The 17,484-nt window shown below is 51.9% G+C and overlaps 7 protein-coding genes across 7 annotated transcripts; 3 read left to right on the forward strand and 4 right to left on the reverse strand.

Moving 5' to 3' along the window:
- Window positions 1–1,167: 1,167 nt before the first annotated feature.
- On the reverse strand, window positions 1,168–2,746 carry A1O5_00470 (farnesyl-diphosphate farnesyltransferase; the record flags this gene model as incomplete). The annotated part of the gene is made up of 3 exons (XM_007741089.1): window positions 1,168–1,317; window positions 1,369–2,617; window positions 2,679–2,746. 3 exons carry the CDS (start codon window positions 2,744–2,746, stop codon window positions 1,168–1,170), a joined length of 1,467 nt encoding a protein of 488 aa, XP_007739279.1.
- Window positions 2,747–3,344: 598 nt separating this feature from the next.
- On the forward strand, window positions 3,345–4,934 carry A1O5_00471 (uncharacterized protein; the record flags this gene model as incomplete). The annotated part of the gene is made up of 2 exons (XM_007741090.1): window positions 3,345–4,658; window positions 4,746–4,934. 2 exons carry the CDS (start codon window positions 3,345–3,347, stop codon window positions 4,932–4,934), a joined length of 1,503 nt encoding a protein of 500 aa, XP_007739280.1.
- An 856-nt stretch (window positions 4,935–5,790) lies between these two features.
- Window positions 5,791–7,821, reverse strand: A1O5_00472 (uncharacterized protein; the record flags this gene model as incomplete). The annotated part of the gene is made up of 1 exon (XM_007741091.1): window positions 5,791–7,821. The coding sequence occupies one exon, from the start codon at window positions 7,819–7,821 to the stop codon at window positions 5,791–5,793; it is 2,031 nt and encodes a 676-aa protein (XP_007739281.1).
- A 441-nt stretch (window positions 7,822–8,262) lies between these two features.
- On the forward strand, window positions 8,263–10,347 carry A1O5_00473 (DNA polymerase kappa subunit; the record flags this gene model as incomplete). The annotated part of the gene is made up of 1 exon (XM_007741092.1): window positions 8,263–10,347. One exon carries the CDS (start codon window positions 8,263–8,265, stop codon window positions 10,345–10,347), a length of 2,085 nt encoding a protein of 694 aa, XP_007739282.1.
- Window positions 10,348–10,809: 462 nt separating this feature from the next.
- On the reverse strand, window positions 10,810–12,204 carry A1O5_00474 (uncharacterized protein; the record flags this gene model as incomplete). The annotated part of the gene is made up of 1 exon (XM_007741093.1): window positions 10,810–12,204. One exon carries the CDS (start codon window positions 12,202–12,204, stop codon window positions 10,810–10,812), a length of 1,395 nt encoding a protein of 464 aa, XP_007739283.1.
- Window positions 12,205–13,456: 1,252 nt separating this feature from the next.
- A1O5_00475 (uncharacterized protein) lies at window positions 13,457–15,403 on the forward strand (the record flags this gene model as incomplete). The annotated part of the gene is made up of 1 exon (XM_007741094.1): window positions 13,457–15,403. One exon carries the CDS (start codon window positions 13,457–13,459, stop codon window positions 15,401–15,403), a length of 1,947 nt encoding a protein of 648 aa, XP_007739284.1.
- An 80-nt stretch (window positions 15,404–15,483) lies between these two features.
- On the reverse strand, window positions 15,484–17,184 carry A1O5_00476 (uncharacterized protein; the record flags this gene model as incomplete). Its single annotated transcript, XM_007741095.1, has 6 exons — window positions 15,484–15,579; window positions 15,631–15,852; window positions 15,907–16,076; window positions 16,128–16,466; window positions 16,512–16,718; window positions 16,809–17,184. The coding sequence occupies 6 exons, from the start codon at window positions 17,182–17,184 to the stop codon at window positions 15,484–15,486; spliced, it is 1,410 nt and encodes a 469-aa protein (XP_007739285.1).
- Window positions 17,185–17,484: the final 300 nt, after the last annotated feature.

Consider the following 17,484-nt stretch of genomic DNA (forward strand, 5'->3'; position numbering starts at 1 on the left):
TGCCCCAGATGCCTATTCTGCGAAAGGGGCGAGAAGAGCGAGAAGGGCCCCCTGTGAAGAGGCGAGGGCGAGCATCAGCGATCAGAGACGATCGATCCCTCGCCCCCCTGATCGCCTCTCTCCAGCTCGGGACATTTGTACTCGGCAAGGTTGTAAGATTTTCAAGGGGAAGGCTTAGGCTTCCGGATAACCTTCCTCATAAAAATGTGTTTCCATGAATGGTCCTACTGACCAGTATGTACTTGTACTTGATACAGTGTACGAGGTAGAGGTAGGACAAGAACCAAAGCGGAAGCGGAGAGAAGGAGAGTCCCCGAGAAGGAACGAGAAAAGTGCCAAAAGGATAGTAGAAGGGAGATGGGAGAGGTTGAGCCATTTTTCGAGGACAGGAAGAAAAGGAGCAGGGATGAAGAACACCCGCATTCAAGGCTGGCATTGCACACATTCCGAGTCCTGTAACAGTATGGAGAGAGTTGGAACACCCAAGACACCCAAGGGAGCAGGGCAGCAGGGTCTACAGGCCCGGGGAGAATTAAACTGCATGACGTCGTCCCATCATCTACTCAGTAGGAATGAATCAAACGGCATAATAGGTAAACCGCAAGTACGGAAACCGGGCCAAGGACAGTACTTAACAACCCCCTTCCGCGCTTGGTGCTTGGTGCCCTGGCATCAATGGCCATAGCAGTTGCCATTGGCATTCGTCGCTTACGACGTCATCGAGACCGCCATGCAGCTTGTTCCGAGTACTCACCTCTTTGCCCACAGCACGGCACTAAGCTCCAAACACCAAAGGAAATAACAACCACAAAAATGTACGCTCAAAAGGTAACAAGACTCATCACAGAACCTCATCTCATGCCTGTCAATTGTCAGTTTTGAGCGCGTCTGATTCGATTTTAGCACATCTTCGGCACAACAACAGTCAATGAGAGCGGCTGAGTTGCAATTTGACATCCGTGCTGGAGAGGGAACTTCTCCAAAAAGAAAACAAAACTCGGGGTCTGAATTCGTGAGCTCAGTCTCGGTTTGCGTATGACTTTTTTTTCCCCTCGAAACTAAAACAGATAGTGCCGCCGTTGCCAGGGCGCACTCAGATATGTGCTATTGGCAATAATCCACACACGCTCTGCCAAAAACCACCGAGCCACAAGGAATCACAAACAATCATAGTTCGCTATGACCATCCGTGCCTGTCGAGGTGCCATTTTGACTCGGTCCTTTGAAGACGTCCCCGGTCAAAATTTGGCCCCAGGACTTCTTCAGTTCTTCAAAGGCCACGTCGAATCGCGCACCCATCAGCCAGGCAACTCCAACCTAGTGGCACATTAGCGCTGACTGCGATCATCAGAAGAAGGACTTGCTCACCATAATAGACGCGATGAAGAGCAACATCAGGACCACGGCTCCCAACAACGCAAGCGTGTCCTTTGCTCCCGCCGAACCTGCTTCCTTTTCCCGCTTTGCAAGCTCCGCCCGCGCCTCGTCGGCCTTGTTCCTGGCCAGAACGTCCTCCACCTTCTGTGACGGGAATATGGATTCGATGAACTGTTCCACCTTGCCGCATGCAATGCTGATCTTCAAAAAGTTCGGGTCTTGCGGCCGATTCTTCTTCCGGATGGAATGAATATGTCGCCGGAACACATCACAAGCCGCCTGAAGGTTTTGAGTCGATTCGATCATGATCTGACAAGCCTCGCCCTTTGTGATTTTGATATTGCGCTGGAACATGGAGTAATTCCTGAAGCAGAGATCCAGCGTCGCGATGGCCATGGTCTGCGGAATCGCGCAAAAATTGAACACACTCTGCTCCCTAAGCCCAGCCATGTAGAAAATACATTCGTCAGCATGGTTGAGCGCATTCAACACCATTTCTGCACTACAATTCAATGCCTGTTCCTGGTATTCGGGCTTGAAGAGATCCTCGAACTCGTCGACGTGTCTCGACCAGATCTCCTTGGGCCAGAATATTCTGCGGTCATCAAAATCTTCCCGCACGTCTCGGATGATGTTGGTCTTTTGCAGGAAAATCCCCATCGAGTTGTGGAGGTTGGGCCTGTCTAGCAGAACCGGGTTTCCGAATTTGCTTTCCACAAACATTCTGGTCAATCCCTCACCAACCAATCCCGCCACGTAGTAGCAATATTGGTCATACTCAGCGCAAGTGACTACGGCAAAATCGTTGTTCTCAGATTTCACGCAGTAATCGGCCATTCCGTTCCCCATTCTCTTCGCGATGTCCTTGATGATAACTTGGTAGGCAGGTTTGATTTTTTTGAACTCTTCGACCACGCATCCATAATTGAGCATCAGTTCGCGGTCCTTCTCTTCAGGCCGGTTTTCAGTGTATGTCCATCCATCAATGTCAAGAACTTCGTCGAAGTTGCGTAACACCAGCTCCTTCTTCTGGACGGGGATCGACGTGTCGTCTTCGATAGTATCCAGGCCACGCAGGACCAGGTAGAACAGAGTGACAGGGAGCAAGAGCTCTGGATGCAACTCTTGAATCACGGCGCTGAAGGAACGACTGGTCATTTTCAAGTATTTGAAGCATTGTTTGGTGGATTCAGTTTCCTTGGACTCATCTCGTTCATGGACTGGGTTATGCCAGACTTTCCTGAGCAGGTGTCAGTTTTTGTCAGTCTTCGTGCGCAACATGAACCTCTTTCTGAGCTTACCATTGAATGATGGAGCGCAATTGCTGGGGGTGGAAGAGGTAAAACACAACCTCGCTGGCTTTGACCATTGTGACTGACGTGCAATCCAATGCAGTTTTCGAGTTGCTCTGTGGACAGCTTCCCTCTTCTCCTATCTAGCGTTCAAGAACTCCAGTCGGATGGAGTACACTGAGTGGTAACGAGCGACCATGATCGAGAAAAGAAAAAGGGGCGGGGACGTTTTGTCGACTACCCGCGCTCGAGGTGAACTAGACCATCATGTTTTGTGTGTGGAGGTTAGCATATCCGAATGGCACGATCCTTGACCCGAGGACGCATTTGTGAGAAAGAAAGCGATGCCGAATCGGCTCTAGGGAGGTTTCGTGGCCCCCCCGTCAAGGCACGCTTGCCGGCCCCCCCAAAAACCCGGCTCGACGGCTCGACGCTCGCCAGCTGCGTGTTGCTGCGTGTCAGCCACAGTGGCACCAAAGTGGCTCAGCTAAGGCATCACTCAGACTATGACTTCACCCCCCCTTTGTTGAGTTTCGTGCTTGCGGTGACCAACGGGTGCGGCGGCCTTCACAAGCCCAAAGTCTGCAATATAACCTGTACACGTCTCCGTTCCATGCCAACCGGTGTGTCAGCCAGAAATCATATCCATCCCACTCCGGATCTACGCCTGCTACAATGGTCGTCGACACTTCATACTATGACGCCCTAGGCGTTAAACCAGATGCCTCCGAACTAGAAATCAAAAAAGCCTACAGAAAGCTCGCCATCACCACACATCCTGACAAGAACCCCGGCGATGAAACCGCGCACGTTCGGTTTCAAGCCGTTGGCGAAGCTTACCAGGTCCTCTCGAACAAAGAGACCCGAGCCGCTTATGATAAGTATGGCAAAGAAAAGGCCATGCCTAGCCAAGGGTTCGAGGATCCTGCCGAGTTTTTCAGCATGATCTTTGGTGGTGATGCTTTTGTCGATCTCATTGGCGAATTGTCTCTCCTGAAGGATCTCACACATACCATGGACATCACAATGCAGGCCATGGAGGAAGAAGAGCTTTCCAAAACTGCGGAAGAGAAGTTGAACGTTCATGATGCAAAGGAAAAACAGCCGACCGCCGCAGGCATGAGCGCAACGGAAACCGAAGCAAGAGAAGACTCTGCACACGAGGGGCCAGCACCTCCACCGTATTTTCCGGGGCTGGACGGGGATGAGCCATCGACGTCCACTGCCAGATCATCTGGGACTAGCACCCCGCAGAGAAGATACGCCGGCCAGCAAGCCATTATGGATCGATCAGAAGAAGATGCGCGAATGGACGCTGCAGGCCTGACCCAGGAAGAGAAAGACTTGCAGAAGAAGAAAAAACGCGGCGGGCTGACCAAGGAGCAGCGGGAGAAGTTGGAAGCTTACGAGCGCGAGAGACGGCGTCTGCGAGAAGAACGAGTCGAGACCCTCGCAAAGAAGCTGATTGATCGTATCAGCGTGTGGACAGAAACAGACAAGGGCCCTGAAGTCACGAATGCATTCCAGGAAAAGATAAGACTCGAAGTTGAAAATCTCAAGATGGAATCCTTCGGCATTGAAATCCTTCATGCTGTTGGACAGACATACATGCAAAAGGCGACTTCCTTCCTCAAATCTCAGAGATTCTTGGGCATCTCAGGATTCTTCGCCCGCCTAAAAGACAAAGGCACTCTCGCAAAAGACACGTGGAACACGATCTCTTCAGCCATCGACGCCCAACTAACAATGGAAGAAATGGCCAAATTGGAAGAAAAGGGCGGTGCCGATTGGACTGACGAAAAGAAAGCAGAGTATGAGAGGAAAGTCACGGGCAAGATTCTGGCGGCTGCATGGAGGGGCTCCAGGTTTGAGATTCAGGGCGTGTTGAGGGATGTGTGCGACAGGATTCTGAACGATAAGAACGTCAGAATAGAGAAGAGGATAGAAAGAGCACACGCCCTGGTACTGTGTGGGACCATCTACCAAAAGGTAAGAGTTCTTCTCTGCTTGAAGTGGCATTTGTCTAGGTCACAAAAATAACCGTATACTATCGATGCTAACGTCGTGGTCATGCAGGCGGAACGCGACCCGGATGAGGAAGGCGACTTCATGGCCTTTGAGCAGCTAATGGCCGAATCCATGAAGAAGCAAGAAAAGAAAAAGGAGAAAGAGAAAGCGAAAGAAAGCCAGCCCAACGATCAGCAACATCGACACTTCTTTGGAGGCAACCGGGAGGCGTCACCGAAACAGCCGGCGACGACGTGAGCTTGACCACAGTCGGGCAAAGGTTCCTGTACAGGGGGGATTGAACGAAGCTAGGGCCTGTTCGACTCTCGTTGGTTAGCGACTCGGCGGCACACGGTCTGTCATGTGGAATGTTATTTCTTCCTCGGATGGCGATACCCTCAGAGTATGAATACTTTGCAACAAGGGCTTCTCTACTTACACTACTGCTGCTACTGCTATGCTAAGGTAATCACCGCGCCTGCGGGCCCGGATCGTGAATGTGACGGAATGCTTGGATCGGATCGGATAGGACAGGATAGAATCAAGGGGAGAGCGAGCGGGCCGTCGAGCAGTGCCGTCGAGCAGTTGGTCGCGCGTTCGACCATCGCGGGCTTAATTGCCAGAATAGATAGATACCAAACGAATCTTTCCTTCCTCTCCGTATGGCATTTTATGGGTTCCTTCCGTCTCTGTCCCTATATTGATTGATTGATTGACTGATTGATTGACTAGTCTCCTCCTGTGCAGCTTTCAGCTTTCTGCAATTGATCATTATGGCTCGCGGCCAGGGTCCTCCGTGCCGAATCAACTCTTAATTGTGTATGCAAGGCTTTTCTCACTCTCTTTCTCACTCTCTGTCTTCGCGCGCACCAGTAAAAACAAAGCAAAAGTCGGCGACGACAAGCGGGGTATCATTTTATACACTGTAGGAGACAGGCCACGAATTCCACAACTTATCCATGCCACCACCACCAACCGAACTCCCGCCATGAAACAAAAGGAAATAGCAATCTCTTCAACGTAATCCGGCTTCCAATGCAATCTGCGTCATTATGTCGTAAAGGAAGAGACTTGGTCTTCCGCAAATCCACTCCAAAGGTTTCAAGACGCCAATCTAGGTCTCCTCCAATTGCATGCTGACAGAATCCAATATATCGGACAACTCGTCCAGTGAAGGCATCCCTATGACCTCGCTGGCAATTATCGTAGGGGGCGGCGCGGCCCCCCATAGTTGAGCCTCGTCTAAGTTCGCCTTTGTGATGCTGGGACTTAATAGACCTTGTCTTGCCTCCTGTTCTTCCACACCATTCACCAATCCTCTTTCATCGAGTTCATCATCGTTCAAAACTCTCCCTCCCAGCTTCACATCCCCTATACCCACTCTATAATCTAAAGCCTTGTTCCCGTCTCGAATTAGCTCTTCGGTACAGGTAAGACATCGTTTTATGCTTTGGCTGAGTTTCTGGAAATCGACAAGAAGTTGTTGGTGGCGGGAAAGGTCCAGCATCAGTCGTTTCTCGTCTCTTGCGCGCTGACGTGATTGGATAGATGGACTTAACATGGAGCCTGACTCGGTGGATAGCATAGAGTCATCTTCATCCTCGAGGTCGTCTAGATCGCTGTCGTCGTCGTCGTCTGAAAATTGGCGATCTTCGCCATCAAACTCTGTGACCGTACCGAGAGTGAAGTTGGACTGTTCAGAGGCCGTCCTCGTTGTTGGTGCAAGTGATAACCTGCCCGAACGTGATAGGCGACGGTACCTCCTTAACTCTCCGGTCTGTTTACGGAGTTCACGCTCTAGGGTTTTATTGATCGCCAGCAACGATGAGTTCGAGATTTCCAAGTCGAGAACTTTGCGTTCCCGGCGAGCATTAGCAGCTTCATCCAATTGGGACTGGAAGATGGCCGTTGCTTGGTCTCCTCTTGGGTCTGTACCCGGCGCCGATACGCTGGGCGCTTTTGTGAGTTCTGAAAAATCCGTGTCGCTTGGGACGGAGGTGGGGACAGTGTTGGTAGAGGCAAGACTGATAGACCTGGGACTCAATGTTTCCGGAGACAGAAGATTATTCCCCTGGATCCGGGGTGACAATGCAGAAGCAGGGTGGAGATCTAATGGTTGTGGCGGTTGTACTTTGGGATCGCTCAGCTTCCTGGGTGCCGCCGAACTTATGGAGCTTGCACTGATTGATTTGCGATGGCCTTTTGCAGCAGGCTGAGGTGTTGCGATACTGCCCAAGCTGCTCTTCGGGCGTTCGGCGGGCGTTCGAGGCCCTGGCGGAGAAGGTGCTTGACCAGGTTGTAATTTTCGGGGTGACGCAGGTTCCGTAAGGGCTCCTCTGTGGGGTTTGTTTGGCGATTGAGGCGGAGTACTTCGATAGCCGTGTGTGGCTGTAGTAATGGTCGAATTGTTTAACTTCTCTGTCGAGATGTGTGGAAGGACGTTGCGTCTGGTTGGTACATGCTGCGGTAGATCGTTCGCCCTGATGAATTTATCATCGAGGTTTTCCTTTCCACTTGCATTTTCCCTAGGTAGCGGGGGTGACCCGACAAAGAAGTGGCCTGGCTTTGGAGGGAATCGGTGGCCCTCTTCCGCCTCCGGGGACCCGACGGTGGGCTTGACCTCGTCGGCGTGGAAGAACTTTGACGAGATATCTTTGTCGCCCTCTACCATGCTCTTTGCCGCGGACAACCTTCGTTTGGTTGTCATAGCAGGCGCGGAGCCTGACGTGTTGACTTTTGGCAGAGCACCTGTACTTGCAGCAAGCCGTGGGCTGGTGATGCCGAGACCTCGCATTGCACCTCCAGTGGGTTTCGATGCCTCATTACCCGACGACGCTCTTGACCTTTGGCCATTGTTGGCTCCTTTCGATTGCGCCGGAGTCAACGGCGACTCGGTACCGACCCGTGACTTCCTCGCACCAGACCGAGGAGTGATGTTTCCATTTAGGGGGGTTGTGGTCTGATCGGGTTTTGGAGGTGATTTGGACCTGACGAAGGGGTCCCTGCGAGAGGACAAATTCGGGGAGGAAGAAGCAGAACCGACCACCCTCGGGGTCAATGGGCTTTTAGCTGTGCGGAAATTTGCGCTGAGGGCCGGGGTGAGTGGTTTCGAGATGTTTGGGCGGGTTTGTTTGTCGGTGGCCATCGTGGTCGGGAGGGGCGAACGTCGAGAACGAGGGATTGACTGTGGCTGCTGGCGCTCTCGCTCTCGCATGACAGCGATGGATGAATATTCGAGGCCGGATAGAGACCATTATTATCGCTTCAAGTGAGCGGAGAGGCTCTCTGGGAGTGTAGACATTGAGTGCAGGCGGTCTGTCCACATGAATGTCAACAAGCTGTTTTGAGATTCCGAGGGCACGCTCCAGTAGAAGACCGCAAAGGGTTTAGTTGGGGGTTTTGGTTTCGTCACTGGGCGCAGGTGGCACTGGTGACTTTCTCGCTAAACACGTCCACCATCACGCTCCATCGCGCCCCTGCCCTGTCGCGTCATATTGGCACATATTGGTTCCTCGCTAACCAGAGAGCCACTGTTGGAACCCTCACCACACGATATGCCGCTCGATGCAATCCCTACCATGTTGCGATGACATTGCATGATGGGAATGATAGCCTCCTTACAACCGTCAACCCAAACACAGACAATACCCCAGATGATCAGGGCCAGACACCGCGGAACCAGGCCCAGGCAGCCTTCGTCCAGGCATCTCAACATCATTCCCTGAAGCACCATCTTCTCGGTCCTTCTTTGACCAAGGCCGGGCAAGATGCGGTCGATCAGAAGAAGGTCTCCGAAATCATTTACGAGGCCTCCAAGGGCTCGAAGTTCTTCAACAATGAAGAAGTCAAGGACAGGAATTTGACTGTCAAGATTGAGCAGATTCTCAAAAAGAAGGCACAACTGGAGAAGCTTGACCTCAAGACGGATTTGCGCCGGGCAGATGATTACATTGCGTCCCTCGAGCTGGCAAGAGACCTGTCACAGTATGTCGTGCACATTGATTGCGATGCCTTCTATGCCGCCGTCGAAGAAATTGATCGACCTGAACTCAAGACTGTGCCCATGGCCGTGGGGATGGGAGTTCTTACCACCTGTAACTACGAGGCTCGGAAATATGGTTGTCGCAGTGCCATGGCAGCATTTGTGGCCAAGAAACTATGCCCTCAGCTGGTCTGTCTACCATTGAACTTTGACAAATACACAGCCAAGGCGAAAGAAGTGAGGGCTATCCTCGCAGAGTATGATCCCCGCTTCGAGAGCTCTAGCATCGATGAAGCCTACATGAATATTACAGGGTACTGCAATACTCACCGGCTAGACCCGGAGGCCGCAGTTGAACAACTCAGAAAGGAAGTTCACGAGAAGTGCAAGATCACAATCTCCGCCGGTATTGCGCCCAATGCCAAATTGGCCAAGATCTGTTCCAATAAGAACAAACCAAATGGGCAATTTCGAATTCCCAATGATCGGGCTGCCATAATGTCGTTCATGGCTATACTGCCGGTGCGCAAGGTTAACGGTGTCGGTCGTGTCTTTGAGCGAGAGCTCGACGCTATTGGCATTAAAACATGTGGCGACATCTATCTTCAGCGGGCATACCTTTATAAGCTGTTTGGCGAGAAGGCATTCCAGTTCCTAATGCACACCTACCTTGGTCTTGGGCGCACAATCGTGCAGCCTGCTGAGGAATATGAACGCAAGAGCGTAGGAACAGAAAGCACGTTCCGCGATATCAGGAATAAACAAGAACTTCGCGAGAAGCTTCGCCGCACAGCCGAGGAACTGGCAAAAGATATGATTCGAGTCGAGGTCAAAGGCCGGACCCTGGTGTTGAAGGTCAAACTTCACACCTACGAAGTCTTCACGCGACAAGTTGCCACCCCAAAGGCGGTCCACCTCGCAGACGATCTCTACAATTACAGCCTCCCGATGTTGGTGAAGCTCGAAAAGGAGATCCCGGACTTCCGGCTCCGCTTGATGGGACTACGGTGCACCCATCTAGTCAGCACGAAAAAGGGGAGTACCGATTTCTTCCGCCGAAAACCCAGCAACGACAACTCCTTCACAGGAAAGTCAGCAGATGATGCCAAGTGGGAAGTGTGGCCTGACTCAGAGTTCGAAGAAGCGGCGCGCCAGGAGAGACAGGAGGAGATTGAAGAGCTGGAGCGTCTGAGTCAAGAACAGCAGCATGAACAAACCCAAGACCAGGATACCCACACACCAGTGCCAGATGCCTCTATTTCCACGGCTGACTGGCATGAACCCTTTGGCAGGTACAAGTTTGGCAGCGAGCCAACCTCGCCGGCAGCATCACCTCCAGCCAAGCATGGACGAGTGCTAAATAAAACTGCTTCATCGGGCTTGAACGATGAGCACAAGCAAGAAGCAGTATGGGACTGTCCAATTTGTCAACTCCCGCAGCCAGCGAATGACAGGGAGTTTAACAGCCACATTGATCTATGTCTTTCGCGACAGACGATCAAAGAGGTCGTCGCCGAGGCGCACGGATCCACACTCGCAGGCCCTAGCAGAGCATCACCCGACGCAGGTGTGCCAGATAGGCCGAGGTCTGCCAACGGGATGAAGGCGAAGAGAAAAGTCTCGTCCAGTAACCTAGCAGGGCCGGACGTGGCTGGCGGGAGGAGACAGAAGAGATTATTCTTCACATGAGATGTCTGAATTTCTTTGTTCGCGGGTTTATGAGAAACGATATTGAGATGCTAGTAGACAATTCATATTCGGACGTGAAATGTCCGCATTGTCAAGAGAGACCCTCCTCTTCGGGGTATATGACCTCCGGCTTGCTCGTCTGTGCTGAGCGTGCAACGGATTTGTACGTTGACCTGTATACAATAACCCCAAACGCCTCTAGATGCAAATAAATTCAAAGAACCTTCATGTCCAGTTGCATTCAACATGGACCATGAAATCTCGCCCCTGTCCTGCCTGGGACGCTTGAACGTCCTCCATCCAGAAATGCAATGTCTCATGGCCCCGTGGCATTCAATGTCGCCACGTTTCAAAACTTTCCGCTCTGCGCCGTGCGGGATGTCACCCGCCGAACATCATCAGAAAATCACTGGACCTCGCGAATACAAGAGTGAGACTTGTCCGAACTCAATCAACGCTGAATCAGCTGGCCCTCCTTCTATTACTCGACACTCGCTGTTCATCAGCTTCCTCCTCCTCCTCCTCATCGTCATCGAAGACTTTATCCTCTTCCTCTTCCTCCCTTCTCAGCTGCTCTTCTCTCATCTCCCGATATGTCGCCCAACTTAACATCACAAACGCCACGATAATCAAGGCGCAGCCAGCGAGTGCTGCAGCGCTGAGTGGCTTCCCGGTGACGATCCAATCGGTGATGCCCACTAAAAAGATCGTGAGCAGTGCGGCAACGGAGCTCAAGACCGGAGAGGTGAGGGACATGAGGACGAGGAAGGAGCCGGAGAAGACGGCGTTGGAAAGGGTGGAGATGGCCAGTAAGCTGGCTGCTTGGCCGCTGGGAATCTCAAATTTCTCCAGACCGGTCCAATGCAGGATGGGGAGAGGGATCCAGAGAACTGTCAATGTGAAAAATCCAACCATGCTGCCAAATGTATTTGCGAAAATCATCCCCCTTCCCGGCGAAGTGCCCTCAGGAGGACAGGCGAAGCGTTTATAGAGAACTTCGTAAAAACCATACGCCACCGAGCCGATGCCAATTATAATGTTTCCCAAAAGCTTCGTGCCAAACCCCTTTTCAGCACCAGGGTTTGATGTTTCCGGCCCTGGGGTTGTATCATCTTTGTCCCCATATGCGACAACGAAGACGCCGATTATGGCGAGTGCGACCGAGAGAGCCTTGTCAAAGCGGAGTCTGTCGTTGAGGAGCATGATGGAAAAGACGTAGGCGAAGAAGGCAGAGCAATTGTAGATTGCGGTGAGGTCGGACGGCGAGGTTAAATTGACAGCAACATACCATGATCCTCCAGCCATGGTCAAAAACGTGGTGATGAAAGCGGTGGCTTTGACCATGTATGGCCAAGGGGAGATCGAGATGGAGGATTTTGAGAGATGCAGTTCTTGAGAGCGGACCATTTGTGCCGTAGAGCGGAGGAGATAAACATGTCTTCGCCAGAATGCAGGCCAAGAGAGTTTTCGTTTCTGGATTCGGAGAAAAAGAAGTTGGATGGGCCAGAGGAATATCCAAGAGCCATGTGTTAAGTACATCATGCAGTATGCCTTGTTCCATTTCAGTTCGTGTTGGATATATACCGCAGTTTCCGTCTGGACGACAAACGAGATAAGGGAGAGGATGAGGAAGAAGGAGGCGTAGATGTATTTTCGCCGTACCATGTCCTCTGGCTGGCTGTATGAGGGTGATCGTGAGCGGAATGTGCTCCTCCGCGACGAGACTGCTGGTCTGGCTGAGCCATGAAGACTGGGTGACTCCGGTCGACCTCTGTTACTTGCTTGTTTATCCTCTCCCAACAACGGCTCATGGGATTCCGGCCCCGTCGGCCTGTGCATTGACGTTCTCCCGGCCATGTCGTCGTCGTCTTCGTCTTCGTCGTCCACAGGTCCGTCATTCAGATTAAAATGCACTCCTCGAATGTGCTGTCGATCGGCCCGGAATTCGTCTTTTATAGCTGGTGGGAGGGAGTTTAGACGTAAGGGGCTTGCAGGACGGTCGTCGGCTTTAGAGGGCGCGGCGGAAGCGGAGACGGAGGAGAGAGGCAGAGGCGACTCAGTTCCAGGAGGTGTATATATGAGATCTCCCCCGGACGAGTCGCTGCTGTCGGACGGTGTCATCCATGCGGTTGGGAGAAGGCAGGATTATAAACCGTCACCGGATTTGGTCAGTGGTCTGCAGTGGGGGGGAGGACAGAATCAGGCGCAGTCGGTCTGGCAATCAATACGTGGCGTTGTTGGGTGCAGTGGGACTGCTTGTGCGCCCCTGATAGGAAGAGGCCTCTCTGACGGTGTCGACGTTCGCCTGCAACGTTATCGTCGGATTCACCAATGTACGTGTTGATAGGAGTGGTAAGAGAATTGCACCATGCAGTTAGGATTTGCGGAGGTCACAAAAGTTTCCCTCATGCGCACCAGGTGTTGGGCAGGGAGGCCTGCCGATTGGGGGCTTAGGCGAAGAGGGCCAGTAGGGCGAGGCGGCTGAGTTGGACCCTGAATCCCACCTGGAGAGGTGGCTAGGCCTAATTTACTTAGCCAGACCCCCTTCACCCGGGCCACCCACAAACAACCAGGTACCTATTATTACGAGCGAGGGAGGTAACTGGTGCTTTGTAACTAAACAACGAAGCGGTGCAACTTTTCTTTCCGGGCTCTGTCCTGACAGTCTGCCGAGTATCCGCAATACAAAGAGTCTCCTATCTGAAAGTGGCATCGGGACCTCTGATTCACACCCCCTGTTCCGTCATCTTCAGGCCACTTCTTCTTGCCAATACCACCTGTTCTTGAGCCGCGCTCTGCACACCGTCCCTTTTTGCAAGGAGAAGAAGAGGATGGGAGAGGTATTGTGAAGCTTTTCGACAACTGGGAATCGGACGTCATGCTGTTACAGCAGGCGCCAACGTCGCAAAGCGGCGGCGGCGGCGTCGTCGTCGTCGAACAGAGGGTGCGATTGACCCGGGCAGCGAAATTCTATAGCACGTGATGCCAGGCCTTGGCGCTCAAGAGCCCACTCGCCCCGTTGCATCCTAGCTTCTCCCGTTTTCCAACCCGCATCGTCTCGGATACATTATTGCGGCTCAATGCCTCATACAGTTCCACTAAATAGACAATGACTACCAGATGGACAGAGACTCTGAAGCGAACTCGCAATGGTTCAGTCTACTCTGAAACAACATCAACATTGCGCAGCCTCGATCGCCATGCATCTAAACAGCGGAAATTGGCGGGCGGCAAACAGGTTCGTCTCCCTGAGCCTTGCTATCTGGAGGCTCTACCCGCCGAGCTCTTGCAACAGATCTTTCTTGCTTCCATGAACGGGAATCTACTTGTCGCATCGCCCTTGATTGCTGTCAAGTTATCAGGAATGAAGGCCCTGTACCATGCTGCATTCCTTCTAGCTTTCTTCAGCCACGACGTTGATAGACAGTTCGACATTCACAAGTTGCACTTCCTCATCCCTAGGCTTGAACTTCCCCTCTCAAGCTGGGACATTCGAAACATGACAAAGGCGATATTGGCAAGTCGCTGGTGTACGTGGGGCCAAGTCAAACTATGGCTGGCAGCAAATCTGAGATACGTTGTTGGGGAGCTGCTCAAAGTTGCTCAACCGAGGCGTGCAGGAGCTGCCATAGAAGAGTTTATGCAAGGCAAGACCGACCTCAAAAATCTGAACGGACATTGCTGGTGGGCCAGAGATAACGAAGGACGGTCATGGCACGTCGAAACAACCATGTGGGACGTTCGCCTAAGACGGCGTAGCGAAGTCAATGAAAGTCGATTCGACGACAACGACCACGCAGCTCCTGGCTCATACCGGCTTCTTTCCGATTGGCAATACGAGCTCGTCATTCAGTGTCAGATGCGAATATTCGGCGTGATGACTATTGGTAAAGAGAAGATGCACAATCGTTTGCCGGATCTGCCCGACAACACACCTTTTCCCCGCGTCATCGAATACTACATCGGGCTTAATATCGAGGGGAGGAAGCCAACAACATCCTCGCTGGATGTCTGGGAGTTCCTAGAGAATCGCGCAGTATGGGCGACTCGCAATTCACAATGGTTACGTGAGACACTTGCCATCGACTATTTCTTTCGTCCTGATGATCAGCCCTTCAAGGTCTCCCCTCGGCTGTACAGAGCTGCCGCGGCGGCTGATGTGATGCTGGAGCACCGGATCTTCAAGAGGAGGGGCTCTTTTGTTCCAGCACTCTACGTCCTGTTTTCGATTGATCCTTTATCTCTGCCAAGAACGGAACCAGCTTTCTTGGTTTGGGCAGCAAAGGCTTATGCCCGGGTAAGTTGTTTCCGCTGGCAACTGGAGGCTCTACGGCGCATAATAGCACGTGCCACAACGGCGGGAAAATTGAGCACTCGAAATGAGAACCATTATCGGACCATCAAGGTCGAGCGCAAGTTTAGCTACGAAATGGATGTGAGAATTTTACGCTACGTTGAAACCGGCTCGCTGGAGACAATTCCCGACGCGTTCGCGCCAGATTTTAATGCGCCCCTACGCTGGCACGGCGAAAGATTGAATAGTTTTCCTGCAGCGGTGGCCGAGGCCGAAATGACCGGCTTTCCCAACGCAGATCTAAGGGATATCGACATTTTTAATCATCACTCTGATGATCATCATAATCCTCGTCTCAGTTACGTAGACGCTATGGACGGTGCTCTTAGCTTCCTTCACGGCAAGAGGTACACCAGAGCTGACTATCAGCTCGATAATCTTGCAGGCAGCGAGTCTCGCTATGCACTCACAACCTACGACGCATACTACAGAAGCATCCGCCACGATGGCTACCAGGGTCTCTTTAACAGATCTCAGGACGACAGCGAGGAAGAGCCTGCAAATATCCATTACGGCGAAGATCCACGAGAGAACCAGTTTGACTTGCCTTCTGATGAGATGGCCGCCATTGATTGGGTTGTCTCAAGGCTTGATAAAAAGCACCCAATTCCACCCTTGATCAAAGACACCGAACTGGCTGAGCCACTTCGTGGCCCGCCTGAATGGTTTCATGGTGTTGGAGAGCCATTCTTTCAAGAGTAGGAAGATGCCTCTGAGGCGAAGCGCGCGAATTCATGAACTACCCGACTGAGCCCATGATTCCACAGAGACCGCTTGTTTTGCTACGAGTGCAGATATCTAATAGGTCCTCCGAGTTTGTTGTCAGGATCATATCTTTTCTTCAGTTCTTGGAGTCTCGGATAATGTTCTCGGTATACCTGCGATTATGTCGTCAGAAAGTTGTGGATGGGCTGTTTGAATAGTCTCACCTGGGCGATAGGATCATGGAAATCTTCCATTACATTCGGTACTATTTGAACTGGCCCAGAAGTGTTTACTATCTGGCCTGGACCGTCCTTCACCAACATCTTCGCCACCTCGATATCCTCAAGGCACGCCCCGATATCCGTTCCGGACCCGAGCGTTATCTTGTGCTGGAACCCTCGAGGACGCGGCCAAGCGGAATCGGTGTTGGATGTCAGAGAATCTCGCTGTTCGTACTTGTGTCAGAAGATTTGCAGCACTGGTTGGCAAGGGCAGAATACCGTGGTGAAAAACTCGAAAAATAGCGAAGCCCGCTTCCCCACTGCTCCGGGCAAAGCTGCAGCATTGTCATACCAGTCAAATGCTCGAAGGAGTGTCGCCTCATCCATCCTGCTTAATGCTATTGACGCCCACCAAACGTTTGCGGCGCCCTTGGCTTTACCAACATTGTCTGGGTAGATCGTCATTCCATGATCAAATCACTATCATGAATGGGTCTTACCTTGCAGTTTGGCCATCCCCGACAAACTAACTACCCTGGTTGTGTCAACTGCCCCTGGGCAATCTAGGGCCCATTTAAAGCCATCGCCACTTCTGCCATGTGTCTCACCGAGCGCGTCAAACGCATGGACCATCAACATATCCTCTTTGGGTCCCATATGCGTCAACTGCTCTTTTCTCATCATAAAGAGATAGAAGGCTACCTTAGGATTTGGAGGCCTTGCAACCATCGCAGCAATGCCTCTGACAACAGCTCTAAGCTCTGTCCTCGGGATCAGGATGTTTCCACCCCAGACCTCGAGCTGATACTTGCGAGCTCGAAGTTTGAACCGAGAGATCACTAACCAAGAGTCAGTATAAGAAGATGGTTGCTGTAGGCACCTACCGCCAAATGCACCATTTGTCGCTCTTATTCCCCAGAGCAGTTCTGGGTCTTCGGACGCCCAGAGGACAGTTCCGTCGACTTTCACGACCTGCGCATCGAGCATATTGGCCGGGTCTGAGGTCAAACCATATTCCGAGGAGAGCCAGGAATATCCACCACCTAGGATGCTTCCGCCCACGCCAACGCAGGGCGTACGAATCGAGACGGCTGCCATCGACGTCAAGATTTCTTCTTGCATATATGATATTTCCGACTAGAGAAATGGGCCTTCAGGTGGCCTTCAATTGGACAACTTACTTGCATAACCGGGGGCAATTTTGTCGATCTTCTCATAGTATTGGCCCCAACTCTGTCCTGCTCCCACCGTCGCAATTTCATTCTGCCGGTCAAAGTCGACTTCATCAAATGCTGTCATGCTTATCAAGATATCCTTTGCTGAAGCAGAGCCAACGCCTTGACTTCGAATTCCAAGGCTCAAGTCTGTCTTCGAAAGATATGCCAAGGCCTTGCTCAACGATTTGATGCTCGTGGGACGAATGACCACTGCAGGTTTAAGGTCTTTCTGGGCCGCCCACGGCAAAGACTCGACCCTATACAGATCCGAAGATGGGAGAATGGTTTCTTCGGAACCCAGGATCGACCCCAGCTCCTCAATATATTTAGCAAGAGACATTTTTGGCGACTAATTGAGATCTGGATATTCAGTTGATGCTCTAAACATTCGCCAAATTGAGATCACCGCGTTCTTTGCGCCAGCTTGGGTCCGGGAAGAGCGGCTTACATTTCGGTCGCTGACAGCTCCAACTGTCTCGCTATATGGGTGGCCTAAACCGTTTGAGAGTCCGAAATAGGAGGACATGTGTCTACGATGGGATTGCTGCAATCTGAACATTATTTCGTCTAGTCTGGCCACTTTTGTGTCGTGGAGCCATCCCATACAGGTGTAGGTACGTCTGAGCCACATTCTTGGAGG

The sequence above is a fragment of the Cladophialophora psammophila genome, assembly GCF_000585535.1.
Source record: "Cladophialophora psammophila CBS 110553 chromosome Unknown aczJe-supercont1.1, whole genome shotgun sequence".
NCBI lineage: Eukaryota > Fungi > Ascomycota > Eurotiomycetes > Chaetothyriales > Herpotrichiellaceae > Cladophialophora > Cladophialophora psammophila.